This window comes from Lactuca sativa, chromosome 8 (genome assembly GCF_002870075.4).
Source record: "Lactuca sativa cultivar Salinas chromosome 8, Lsat_Salinas_v11, whole genome shotgun sequence".
Classification (NCBI taxonomy): Eukaryota; Viridiplantae; Streptophyta; class Magnoliopsida; order Asterales; family Asteraceae; genus Lactuca; species Lactuca sativa.
This window is the reverse complement of record NC_056630.2, coordinates 214900215-214914410: the sequence shown is the minus strand read 5'-3', so window position 1 is coordinate 214914410 and position 14196 is coordinate 214900215. Positions and strand designations below refer to the sequence as shown.

The 14196-nt window shown below is 34.5% G+C and overlaps 1 protein-coding gene across 3 annotated transcripts; it reads left to right on the top strand.

Annotated features, from left to right (window-relative positions):
* The first annotated feature begins 280 nt into the window (after nt 1-280).
* LOC111903715 (kinesin-like protein KIN-7E) lies at nt 281-6575 on the top strand. 3 transcript variants are annotated; one of them, XM_042897678.2, is made up of 15 exons: nt 331-410; nt 797-843; nt 1233-1619; nt 2231-2320; nt 2397-2497; nt 2659-2772; nt 2867-2948; nt 3032-3099; nt 3205-3270; nt 3402-3526; nt 4105-4429; nt 4507-4611; nt 4778-5485; nt 5553-5860; nt 5939-6575. In XM_042897678.2, the coding sequence occupies exons 3-15, from the start codon at nt 1406-1408 to the stop codon at nt 6258-6260; spliced, it is 2628 nt and encodes an 875-aa protein (XP_042753612.1). In that variant the 5' UTR covers nt 331-410; nt 797-843; nt 1233-1405; the 3' UTR covers nt 6261-6575. The 3 variants fall into 3 exon arrangements, with proteins under 3 accessions (XP_023755234.1, XP_042753612.1, XP_042753611.1); XM_042897677.2 differs by having other exon boundaries at nt 358-410; nt 737-843; XM_023899466.3 differs by lacking the exon at nt 797-843 and having other exon boundaries at nt 281-410.
* Nucleotides 6576-14196: the final 7621 nt, after the last annotated feature.

The following is a 14196-nucleotide window of genomic DNA, read 5'->3' as shown; positions in this document are numbered from 1 at the left end:
CAATAGTACCAATCAACGGAAAAATTCTCGTGCCTTGAAAAATCTCAAGTCTAACGGTGTCTTGAACACACACATTAATAAATTCACCGAAATTCTGCAAGTCACGTGACTCCAAAAATAAAAAAATAATCCAAAAAAAAAGTAGACGTTAAGCAAAGGAAAATACCTGTTACCAAGGATATAATAGTATAATCCATAACAGATATGCTTCACATACTTGTACTTCACGCATTAAAAGTTGTATATAGCTATACATTTAACTTTTCAGCTCTGAAGAAATACGTAGTAGACCAAGTAGAATCTTATTAAACTATTTCACAGACAAAACCCAGATGAAAAATCGATGATCTGAGCTTCTTAGAGAGAGAGAGAGAGAGAGAGAGAGAGAGAGAGCGGTTGCTGCTAAGAAGGTAAATGCAGAACAAGGCTTCTGTGCGTTTTCTTTTTATGAAATCACGGAGATCGTGGGGGGTTATTTTGTTATTAATTTATATTTTTTTCGATTTCTAGATGATATTTTTTTGTTTTATTGTTGGAATTTTAAAAGAAAGTTTATACCAAATCAGATTTTGAGCTGTTTCCGAGTTGCAGGGTAATTCAAGCATTTAATTATCTGTTTCGATTCAAATCCCTGTTTTCTTGCTTATATTGTTAGTTTATTTATTATTTATCTGGGTTTATCGTGAAGTACAGTTTATTCGAAGCTTCATCTCTGATTCCTTCACTATTTTTTCAGTTAATCTGGGAAAAACTTGTCGAATCGCTTTTACATTTGTAGGTTTTTTGTAAATTACAGTTTACTTTGAAGAACAGAAGCTTAATCCGCCAAAAAAGATCTCGAATGTGAGTTTTTTTATATGGATTTTTGGTGTAAACTTCACTTCGCGTTAGGGACCCACCATTGCTGAAAATTCCAAGCTTTTACCTGCTTTCTTTATTTGAATTAAAGAAAAAAAAACCAGTTTACTTAGTTTTCAAGAATTGTAGGGTCCTCTTAAACAAACAGATCTCTGTTGTGTGGACTTCAACAAACGAGATTTTTAGTTTCTTTTCTTTTTTTTTTCTTCTTCTTTCTTTGTTTCAAGCTTGGGAATAAAGATTAAGCAAAGTTCTTAATCACCCAACAAACCCATGATTAGTGTTTTAAAACCCCTTTTTATAGTTTGGATCTATGTGTTATTTGTTTAATAGTTATTAAACAATCCTAAAAAAACTCGCTTTTCTATATGCAGATATAAGTGAAGCGATGACATGTGGGTCAAGTGTTGGTGCTTTCTCCCTTTTGGGCAAAGCAGAAACAACAACTCTGTTTTTAACATCTTAACTGTTATCGCATCATTTAGGGTTTTGAAAAATGAGAGATTTTGCTTGATTTGTGGGGTTTAGAAGAGGGATTTTGATAAAAATGGGGGCAATTGGAGGAGAAGAGTTGTTGAATTGGGAGAAAATGGATAATGGAAGAGAGGAGAAGATTCTTGTTTTGGTGAGATTGAGGCCTTTGAATGATAAAGAAATTTCAAGAAATGATGTTTCAGATTGGGAGTGTATCAATGATACAACGATTCTTTTTAGGAATAGTTTGCAGGAAAGATCCATGTTCCCTACTGCATATTCATTTGGTAAGTTGATTCTTTTTCATTTTTTAGTTAATTTATTTAGTAAATACTTTAAAAAGTTTGAAATTTTATAGAGTCCATTTGATATGATATAAGCTTTTGAATCTAATTGGTTTCCGATCTTGCAAATATTGCAATTTACAAAGGTTAGTAGATTTATAGTTGTCTTCATAAGTGTATTTTCTTGATTTTTTGGATTATAATCTCTTTTAGGGAAAGTTTTGAATCTAATTAGTTTTTGATCTTGAAATTCAAATTGGTTGGTGGTAGATTCATAATAGTTTCATTGTTGCAAAGCCATATGATATGATATAAATTTTGGATCTACTTTGTTTTTTGATCCTTAAAATGATGCACTTTTACTTTGTTGATCATTATTCATTAGACTCAAATCTTTTAATAATGGTTAATCATATAAAGTTAAAGATTTACTTTAGCTTTTTCTAAACTAGTTTATATAAATGCAATAACCCAATAACTATCAACTTACTTTCATCTATTTGTTTATTATAGCATCCTACTTTCATTTTTTTTTTTTTCTAATTAAGCTATTAAAATATACATTTTAAATATTTTAAAAACTTTTCATTTTATTGGTTCTTGTTTGGAAACAGACAGAGTATTTAGTGGTGATGCAACAACTAGGCAAGTGTATGATGAAGGAGCTAAAGGGATTGCACTTTCGGTTGTTAGTGGCATCAATTGTAAGTCCAATTATGTTTATTGGTTGAAAAGTCAAAGTCAATGACACTCTTAACTAATGAATGTTTCCATTTTTAGCAAGTATTTTTGCATATGGGCAAACGAGTAGTGGAAAGACATACACAATGATGGGGATAACAGAGTACACTGTGGCCGATATATACGATTATATGCAAAAAGTATGAAACTTTATGATATACTTCCATTGATTTATTTATCATACTTCCTATTACAACATTATACTTTGACAATCTTTCTATTTATAGCAATGTCTTAATAAGAATAAAGTTGCTATATTGGATGTTTTGTTGATATAATGATTTATTTTTTGTTTGTGTAGCATGAAGAAAGGGCATTTGTTTTGAAATTTTCGGCTATAGAAATCTATAATGAAGCCATAAGAGACCTTTTAAGCACAGAAAATATTCCACTTAGGGTGTTAGATGATCCAGAGGTAATTTCATTTTCATTTTCATTTCATGTTCATTGACATTTGTAGTTTATTGAAGTATAAAAAATATTTGTTTATTTATTTTTATTTATCTCAGAAAGGGACAATCATAGAGAGACTCACAGAAGAAACTCTAAGGGATTGGAATCATCTCAAGCAACTATTATCTATTTGTGAAGGTACCCTCCATTTTAGTTTAACATTATTTATTTAGGGGCAAAATGGTCAATATTTACTAATTAGTCAATGCTGTTTTTTGCAGCTCAAAGAAAAGTGGGAGAGACATCTCTCAATGAAACAAGTTCAAGATCTCACCAAATCCTTAGATTGGTATATAAAAAAAAAAACATATTTTGTGAACTTTACACATAAAACACACACATAGTATGTGTGTTTTGTGAACTTTACACATGAGTGATTATTTGTTGTTTGCAGACGATTGAGAGTTCAGCTCGTGAGTTCATAGGGAAGGATAAGTCAACAAAACTAACAGCTAGTGTGGTATGGACTATGGAAACTATACTTTTCTTTAGATCATAAAACTTATAATATGAGAAGTTTAATAAAAAAAAATGGTATAAAGAAACACAATAGTGTGAAGAGTTTTATATAAATTAAATTATCATTTTCAGAACTTTGTTGATCTTGCTGGAAGTGAAAGAGCAGCTCAGGCATTATCTGTTGGACAAAGGTTGAAAGAAGGTTGCCATATAAATCGTAGCTTATTGACACTATCCACAGTCATAAGGAAACTAAGGTTTGTTTGTTTGCCTATTCCATTAAACTCAAAATCCATGAAAAACATCAAGAATATATTTCTTGAATTTAGTAATATATATATATATATATATATATATATATATATATATATATATATATATATATATATATATATATATAATAGAAAGAAACGAAAATAAAATGACATCTATAATTATTCAAGAATTTTGCAATATATAATACACAAAAAGCATTCCAAATAATTATTCAAGAAATAGACTTGTATTTGTTCCTAAAACATGTTATTAAAATAAAAGAAGTTGAGTTCTATAAAAGAAAAAAATGAAAGCACGTTTCTATAATAGAAAGAAACGAAAATAAAATGACATCTATAATTATTCAAGAATTTTGCAATATATAATACACAAAAAGCATTCCAAATAATTATTCAAGAAATAGACTTGTATATGTTCCAAAAACATCTTATTAAAATGAAAGAAGTTGAGTTCTATAATAGAAAGAAATGAAAATAAAATAGCATCTATAACAAACAAATAAACGAAAGTACGTTGCCTAAATCCAAATTTTAATTTATATTTATTTATTTATTTTTAGTAAAGGAAAACACGGGCATGTGAATTATCGGGATTCAAAGCTGACACGGATACTACAACCGTGTTTGGGTGGAAATGCAAGAACTGCAATTATTTGCACTTTAAGTCCTGCTCGAGAGAATGTTGAGCAATCTAAAAGCACTCTTTTATTTGCAAGTTGTGCAAAAGAAGTTACTACAAATGCACAAGTCAATGTTGTAATGTCTGATAAGGCTTTGGTCAAACATTTACAAAAAGAATTAGCTCGATTGGAAAACGAGCTAAGAACACCCGCACCTCCCGATTATACATCACTCTTAAGAAAAAAAGATCAACAAATCGAAAAGGTACCTTTTTATTTTTTAGAAAAAGGGCAAAATTGTAATTTCACCTTTTATTAATGATTTCGTTTGTATTATTATAGTTGGAGAAAGAAGTGAGGGATCTTATCAAGCAAAGAGATCTTGCCCAATCACGGATTGAGGAGTTGCTGCTAGCTGTTCGCAATGATCAAACTTCAACACAATGGGTAAAATTAATTTCTACTATAAATCCAAATTACATAAATTAAAAAAAAAAAAAAAAAAAAAAAAAATCATTTACAATTTCATTTTCATTTAATAAAAAATTTATTTTCATTTTTTTTTTGTACTAAAACGTCGGTTTCTAATAATCTCGTATTGGAGCTCTTTCAGAATGGAAACACATATGAAAACGAATATTCGGCATCGGAATCTTCAAGTGTTAAGTTATCGCGTTCAATTCCGCCGGAAGGAAACCGGAATTCACCATCGCCGTCGAACGACGTGTGCAAGGAGGTCCGATGTGTGGAAACAGACGAATCCACCAACAATCAATTACCGTCGGAATCACAATCGCCTCCCGTTTCCAATGAAGAAACGGAATCGGAATCAGTCTCGGGTCCCACTGCAAGACCCCAATTCCGAAACCGCATCAACATCGGGGCATTGGAGCAAAACTTTCAAGATCTACAAAACACGATAAATTCTCTAGTCACACCACCGGAAGAACCCTACGAAGAACAAGAAGTACAATCACAAATATCAAATTCCACGAGTTTTAGGTTAATGAAAAGCCGGAGTTGTAGAGCGAATCTTATGACGAGTTCTTCACCACCGGAATTTGAGAACACCCCGCCTAATGATTTTGAAAAAGGGTTTCCGGGAAGACCGGAGAGGAAGCTGTGGGAACTGCCGCCACCGGAGTATGGTGGTGCCGCTAGTGGAGGGTTGTTGAGAAGTGACTCACAGTCGTCTCTTGGAAGTACTTTATTGGATGAGGCAATTGCTCGGAAGGGGAAAACATCTGGAGAAGAAGATATTCCTAGTGTAGATACGTTTGTTGCAGGATTGAAGAAAATGGCAAAACTTCAGTATGACCAGGTTTGTGCATTGTAGTTTTAATTGTTTTTTTAAACAGCAATTTGTAATTTGTATGTGGATGATTTAGGTTAATAATGATGGAGGTGATGGTTTGGGGAAGAACATGAAAAGCATAGGATTGGATTCAATTACTGGTTCACCTCCTGCTGATTGGCCTCAACAATTTGCAAGACAACAAAAATCAATACTTGAACTTTGGCAATCATGCAATGTTTCTTTAATTCATAGGACATATTTTTTCTTGCTTTTTAGAGGTGATCCCATGGATTCTATTTACATGGAGGTTGAGGTTAGAAGGCTTTCATTTCTCAAGGAAACTTTTTCAAAGGGAAATCCAGCCATTCAAGATGGACACACTCTAACATCTGCATCAAGGTAAAGAATGATGATGTTTAATCTTTTTTTATTCTTGAGAAAATGGCAATTTAAACTTGTTTCTGTGTGATAAAACAGCATCAAAGCTCTAAGAAGAGAGAGATCAATGTTAAGCAGACTGATGAACAAACGGTTTTCTGAAGAAGAAAAGAGGAAACTTTATGAAAAATGGGGAGTGAATCCAAACTCAAAAAGGAGGAGGCTGCAGTTGATCCACACCCTGTGGAGCAACACAGAGGATCCAAACCATGTACAAGATAGTGCTTCAATAGTTGCAAAGTTGATCAGGTTCTCAGAACAAGGTCAGGCCCTTAAGGAGATGTTTGGGCTTAGTTTCAGCCCACCAAAAATGGTCAGGAGATCATTGGGTTGGAAACACAGCATGGCATCACTCTTGTAAAAGTCAAAGGTTTTATAAGTTGACTTCTGGTGGGTGAACAGATTGACAAAAAAGTAAGAGCATTTTAACCGATACTTGTTTAGTAGAATGAAATTGGATTTGGGTCATTGCTGCATGGATTCGAATTTACTGATTTGGGTTTGGTATTCTTAGTGTAATACTACAAGTTTTATGTTTGACTTTTGGGTTTTGTGAACTTGGGCAGATGATTGGTGCTTGTTTTAGTAAGTGATAGAATGGAAGTGGGTTTGAACGGTTGTTGATTGTCAAGCATATATTAATTAGAATTGTCACTTTTGTGTTTGTTGTTGATAATATTTTAGTATTTGGGATTTTCTATGTTTGACTTCTTTAATTTGACTTTTGAGGTGGAAATGGTTGTATTTGACCTATACTTTGTTTAAATAGCGGTTCTTTGTGATGTTCTTGATGAAGTTGACTTCTTTTAAATGTCTATGTTTGACTTCTCTAATTTATTCATTGTTCTAATATTTCAAAATAATCAACTAACTATTAAAATTATCTCTCGTGCCTATGCTCCTAGCATGCACATTATGTATTTTCTTGGCATTCTTTTTGTAAACGGATCGGTTGGATTCTTCTTTGATGATATTCCCTTTACAACTAGATCTTTATCCTTAACTCTATCTCGAACGTAATGAACTTCCTTTTTATATGTCTTGATCTTCCGTGATCTCTAGGTTCTTTAATCAAAGCGACTGCATTTTCGTTTTATCATAGAATAACGGTTCTTTATCGCTCAGAACACTCCAAGGCCATTTATGAAGTTCTTGATCCATGTAGCATCCTTGGATGCTTCACTTGCAACAATATATTCAGACATGTAAAGTTTGCCACCGTTTGGAGCTTTTCCAAGTCACCACACAACCATTCAAATAGTCATCTGGACCATGACTTTAAAACATCTCTATCTATTTGGAAACTTGTGTTTGTGTAACCTTTTAGAACTAGCTCTTGTTCACCCTATACACAAGCATAATTTCTTTTGTATTTCTCACATACTTCAGAATGTTCTTAACTGTCGTCTAATGACTGAGTCTCGGATTTTCTTAATATCGACTCAAAGCATACGATACACCAGGACGAGTACATATCAGAGCGTACATGATCGATCATATAGTCAAGATGTAAAAGAACGGAATAGAGCATCGAGGCGTTTTCCCTTCGCCTCACAATGCGTAAGCCTCGAGGCAAAGTGAGGCGTAAGCCTCGAGACAAAGTGAGGCGTAAGCCCGAGGTGAAATTAAAAAATAAATATAAAAATTATATATCTTATAAAAAATAAAATACTAAACATCAATTAAGTAAATAGTTGACAATAACATATTACTATGATTATTAGTAATTAATTAAATAAGTAGTTGACAATAACATAATACTAAACATATCAATTAAGTAAATAGTCGACAATAACATATTGTAGAAAAACAATGACTAAGATCGAAAGATTCTATAGTAAATAACGTGAATTATAAATTACAAGAACAATGATCAAAATAGTGTTGAATGCTTTGATTACAATAACTCTAGAAGAGTTCAATGAGAACTTCTCTGTTAGAGCTAAGTAGGGCGACAAAACGTTAACCCTAATTTATACATGCATGCAGTATTTATAGTCTAACCCTAGAATGCAAAACCAAGAATGGACAGGCCCAAACCGGTAAAGAAGACTATCTAGCACATATATTTGACACAATACATTTAAACCCACAATCTCCCCCTTTGTGTCAAATAAGAAAGGAGAGTCTTCACTGTTGTTTCTTCTGAAATTTGAAAAGTCTCAACATCAAATTCACAAGTGTATTTCTGACGACTAGGTACCACTTGATCATATCAGTGAAGCATTTCTGATCAGCAACGATGTTTGCTTTGCAAGCTTCCATTAATCCCATGATGGAGTTGAGAGCAGTAGTTGAGTATAAATGTTTGTCTAGCAAGAAGAACATACTCTTCTAATCTTTTTGACCATGTTTTCGTTGATACACCACAGTCCAATTATTTTTCTAAATTTTACCCAGCTTAAGCTTGTTCAGATCCTTCGGTTCCTCTTCAGGTTTCAGAACCGGCCTTTTCTTCAGAACACACGCTATTTATACATCCATCTTCTCAATCTCATGAATGTTGCAAATAAACATCCTTTTCAAATGAGCAATGATTGGCTTGTACTTATGTTCATCTTTTGACAAAATCAGGAACAAAGAAATCCAATCGTATGGATTCATGCAAGGCAGATCAATAAGAGTAAATTCATCTTTGATACGACTTGCTCCTCGAAATCCTTTGAACTTGACAATTATGAAGTTTTCAGTCGGGATAGGAGCATAAACCTTTACAACAACAATCTTCTGCGAACTCCAAGTCTTGAATTGAGGCTTGGCGTATTTAAGATAGAAAGAGAAGAGCATGTGATTAACATCATAATCTGAAAGTGGTGCCTTCTCAATCTTCTCAAAGCATCTGGACAGAAAGGCCCTGGGAGTGATCGGAAAATCAAGTTGATAATTTGACAAATTACTCAGATCAAAAGAAACCGAAGGTTCTAGCCAGTGGATGTTCGGTTCATCAACTGCTTCCCTCTGAATTTGTTCATGTTGAGTTTTGATACAAAATAAAAGTTTGTTTTTCACAAAAGCCGACAACAGAAGACTTTAAAAATAACAAGTTTATTTTTAGTTCATAACAAAACTGAACCATCATGGATCCATTTATAGAGATTAGAATGAAATAAAACCAACCATAGGATGTTTTAGAGATTACCTTTGAAGCCTTTGAACCCACTTGGTTTTGGGGTGTTGATGAAGATAACAAAAGATCAAAGTGTATGATCTTCTCTACAAGTATCCACCATCAAGAGTAAGGCACTTGGAATGCTAGTTCCTTCTTATATTTTTGAGTGTCTAAAGCCTTTAAGTTTTTAACTTAATTAAGCACTAAAGGGAACAACTCAAGAGGTCTTCTAAACCACCAAACTAACTTCAGAAGAGAGATAGATAGATAGAGAGAGAGAGGGGGGGGGAGAGAGGAGTAGAAAACCCACCGTTTTAGAGAGAAAGAAATAAAGAAGAAGAAAAGCTTCACTCTTGCAAAAATTCAAGCCTCATGCATCTTTTATATAGCCCATGAAAAGTAAGGCCTAACCATTAAAATAATCTAAAGTAATGGTAGCCTTTAGAAGCATGAGAGACAAAAGGTGGGAGGTTGAAAAAGCAACCTCCTACACCATCATTATGCATTTTAAAAAGTAAGATTCTTTATTTTTTATAAACTCCAAGTTTATAAAATATAAACTTTGTCTTTAGGTAAAAGACAAAAGAATCCAATTAGTCCAAAATGTTGTGCATGACTTATTAATTCATATCATATGAAATAATAACTAGTAATACTCATAATTATTATTTTCACAAAACAATAATTATTCCCTAATTAACATATAAGAATCAATATTATTTGTTGATAATCACATTAATAATAAATATACAAAAATATGCCAACTTGATAAAGGTGTGACCCTATAGTAGGGATGAGATTTAGAACCGGAAAACCGGACCGGAACCAGAATCGAATTGGAACCGTTAGAACCGGAATATGTAAAATCGGTCTGGGTCCTGGGTTTAAAGAATGACTCTATCCGGGTTCTGGGTAATTCGAGTTTCGGTCCTTGATGGGAGCTACCCGTCCCATGACCATTACCACCATTATTTCCGTTTTGAATATGGGCTAATGTTGCTGTTACTGCCACTTAAAAGGCCGTAGAGTTTATCTCCAGCGGGGGCGGAGGTAGTGGTGTTGTGCTGTTGTTTTTTCGGATTGGTCTCCTCGACATCTTTCTGTCATGGATCAGAAGGACAACGAGTATCCAATGCATTTCACTATACGATTTCTTGATTTTAGAATAGTATCGGTGATTTGGGTGCATATGAACAAGTATGTGTATAAATTCAACATGTAATAGTAGCAATAGAGCGCACAATGGGTATCATATCATAAGAAATATATATCTGCTTTTGATTGATAATAATTTCTTGAGTACATGAAAATTTTGCCTTTAAAAAGGCATACAATACACATAGTGAAATAAAATCTAACACGAAAATACATAGGGTAGTGCACAGAAGAAAGTCGATACGGTAGCGAGTGAGCAGGCACTAGACGTGACGAGTCGGTTCTGGTGGTGTTGACGATGAGGTAGACGCACCCTGGAGCTCAGCTAACCTGCGTTCGGTGACCCGTACACGCTCCTCCAAAGCAGTGTGTCGCTCCTGGTATTCTCTGACCTCTGCTCGTGAAATGGCAAGATCTTCTACGAGTCGTTCCATTGGATAGAAGTTTCGCTCTAGGTCTCGCGTGCGAGTATCCGTGATCTGCATAGCCGCCCGTATCTGCATTACCCGGTCGGCAATCACTTGTGTCTGGGCACGTATGTCCCTAATACGTCTGACCACGACAGGGAGTGCGCGATCCGCTGGTCCTCCATGCCGAAGATCGTAGTAACCTCGGTTCATCCCAAATGGTGGTTGCTGACCCTCGGGTCGGCCCCATCTCTCGATATCGTCATCCCAAGGAGGTGTAGGGCCATTGTAGCCCATCCTATATGGTGGTATTCTTGCCATGTATGGAGGGTTGATAACCTCAGAATCTACTTCCGATTCCTCGTCCTCCTCAACCTCTTCCTCGACTTCTTCATCAATGTCCTCTTCTTCAAACTCTATTGGTTCTTCGGGATCCTCCATGGGTTCCTCAGGGTCTTCCTCAATCCAACCTCCATTCCCCTGATTGGGAAAGTAAGGGTCTCCGGGGTGGTGAAAGCTTGCCATGTCGTCTGTACAAGAATAAGTGAGTACGAGGAAATAAATAGATTGTCAAAATACTCATATAGTATTTTACTTGTTTTAGGGTTGGTTCTTAGAACTTTTGGATAACAAGTTGGGGATTTTTAGACTTGTTGCAACACCACTACCACTCCCGAACACATGTTGGTCATATATCAAATAAATATAGTTGATCAGACTATATTTATCCCATATATGATTACATAACTGCCCAAGCTTGACTGTAGTGTTCAACCTCTGAGTTATTTTGTTTTATTTCTTATTATGATATGGTCCTAAAAAGTATGTATTCTTTTAGTCAGAGTGTTTTAGTCCCATTGTATTTATAGTTATATATCCTATATGGCTAGATATACTAGTTCACTATAAACAATGCTCTGATACCAATTTGTCACACCCCCGAACCAGAACGGCGAAAACGTCCGGAGGCGGGTGACGTCATTGTGCAGTATCATAACAATTGTATATAAATGGAACTTAGAAAATCCAAACATCATACATCAATATAACAAGCTTACATTGTTTTACATCATGTTTATGTTCTCAAAATTTACACAAAAGAGACAACAGTAAGCAAATTCCAAAATACAATAAAATAATCCTAAGTCCGCGATCCATAACTTGCTTATTGATTTCTTGGGAATACAACTCGTTTGAAAAGCGTCAACATAAAATATGTTGGTGAGTTCATAAGCATTTTTGTATAAAACTTCGATGATAGTTTGGAAATCCAGAAAATCCAATATTTTCTTATCAAAATGGTTGTAATCTTATTTCAAATCGAGTATAGTTGCATGTGTGACTTAGTTTATCGTTTTGAAATTGTATAAAATCGTTTCCCCCAGAAAATCCTATATTTTCTGATGTATAAAATTAGTAGCTTTAACAAAAACATAACACTTGTGTGGAAAAGAGGTCTTATTGAGGTAATCAAAACATATTTGATTGTAAATCGAAGGTGAAATTTGTATAAACACATTTCTGAAATATTCTAGTGAGTCGTTATAACCACACTAATGTGACGGAGTGCCTGTTATGACGTTCTTCAGGCTTCGGTTTTGTTTTTAAGACATTTGTCACCCTAGACTGGCCGGTCTAGCTGTAGCGAACAACGAATGTGCGGGTTGTCAACCCCGTATAGATCTATACACAAATTCTTGTTCTCCCTCTAGGAGACTCTAGTTATAATTCTTACAGGACTTAAAGCGTACATTATTATATTAATATATGTACTGTGAAGATTTGTCTGACTAGAATACTAACCGCTCTTTGAGCAAATCGTGAAATCCATTATTTACTAAATAAATAATAATAGTTGTAGTCGTTGACTAGATATTTCGTTTAGTTTCGTTTCGTTTGTTAAAAATAATCCATTTTGAATATTTGTTAAATCGACCCAATATTAGTGAATTCGGCAAAACAGATCTTCCCTTTATAAAATACTAAGTGAGACCCAATTTGCCGAAAAGTGTCAAGTTATGGTTTGTATACAACTTTGACTTGTGTGAGTTTATGACAACAGCCTTATGACATGCAAATGTTTCTGTCATAAAGGCTCTATTTGTACAATTTCTTGGTGAGATTATTTATATCAAATATTTATAAAATAATCCCTAATAGTTTGCAAAAAGTCACAAAGTTCCAATTTTCGAAAATTACTAGAAATAGTGTCAACTTATCAAGGTTCGTTTTAACAACTTTTATTTCTAAACATGAAAGCATAGATAAAGGGGTATGTTGGACACACCCAACAGTTTGGTAGGCTCTTTTGTACACAAAGTATCATTTATGTGGTGATTTAATTATTTTATGATCTTCATGAAATTTGTGAAATCTCACGTTCATGAAAATTATAATAAAATAATAATATTTCAACACACACTACACATATAAATACATGCAGTTATCCAAGGATTTAGACAAGATTTGACTTGTATTCTCCCAAAAAAAACAATAAAAACTTAGAAAAAGGTGGGGTATGAAGCTCACATTGGTTATCTTGCTGGGTGATTTGGAGAGATGATAAGGAATTTCCAAGTTTCAACACTTGAAAGATTCTTTGGACTTTAGAAATATCCTAGTAATAAATTTATGTGTAAATATAATAAATTCTTAGGAATAATGTGGAGAATCACTAGTCAAAGAAGATGAAACACTTACAAAAAAGAAATTTGGGAATTTTCTTTAAAGGAATGAGACTTGAAGCTTGAATGAGTTGAGAGCACTTCTTAGGAGTTTACTGAGTATGAAAAATGAGAAGTGGAATATGGGGGAAAGGAGTTCACGTATTCTAAATGGGGAGGATAAGGGATGAATTGACATTTGCTTGGAGGACTGGTGTACAAAGCTTAGTTATTTATGGATAATATGCGTTTTACTGAGATTTGCATGAGAAAATGGGGGATTTACATCACATCATAAAGTCAAACCCCTTTAAAATCTTGGGTATTATTTTATATAAATATGTTTAAAATAATCAATTTTGGCATAAAATAAGGGTTTAAGGGGTTTAGGATATGAAAAATACGAGTTTGGAGGAATTCCCAACGTCAAAATGTCCTAAACTAAAGAAAAGTTCTGAAGTGGTCTAAAATATGAAGTCAAGAAACGAGTTTCGGAGCCACTTAAGGAGTTCTGAAGCCACTTAAGGAGTTCCGAAGGTCATTCCCAATTTCCGGAGTCCAGCCCAAATTTCCGGAGTCCAGCCCAAATTTCCGGAATCAAGTCTCACTTCCGGAGTCAGCTCTGATCCGGAACCAATTCTTCCGAGGCTGCGAGGTGGTATCTTCCGAAGCGATCATGAAGGCTTCAAACGAGATTTTCCGGAGGGATTCTTCTCGGTGCAAGGTCATTTCGAAGCACCTTAATTCCGGAGCCATTTTCGAGGGTTCTGAAGTGAGGGGGGGGGGGGGGGGGGGGGGGCGAAGTTGCTTAAAGAGGTTCCACTGGGCTTGTTCTTTCAAGCTTTTCTCCTTCCATTTTGAGTTGAAATTTGACTAAGGAAAAACTACATAGGGAGATTTGAGAGAGATTTGACATACTTGGAGAAATTTGGGAGAGATTTCACATACTTGGAGAGATTTGGG

Coding starts and splice junctions, on each gene's coding strand:
- LOC111903715 (XM_023899466.3), top strand. CDS start 1,406: ATGGGGGCAATTGGAGGAGAAGAGTTGTTGAATTGGGAGAAAATGGAT. Junction 2,498..2,658: donor TATACGATTATATGCAAAAA/GTATGAAACTTT, acceptor TTGTTTGTGTAG/CATGAAGAAAGGGCATTTGT. Junction 2,773..2,866: donor GGGTGTTAGATGATCCAGAG/GTAATTTCATTT, acceptor TATTTATCTCAG/AAAGGGACAATCATAGAGAG.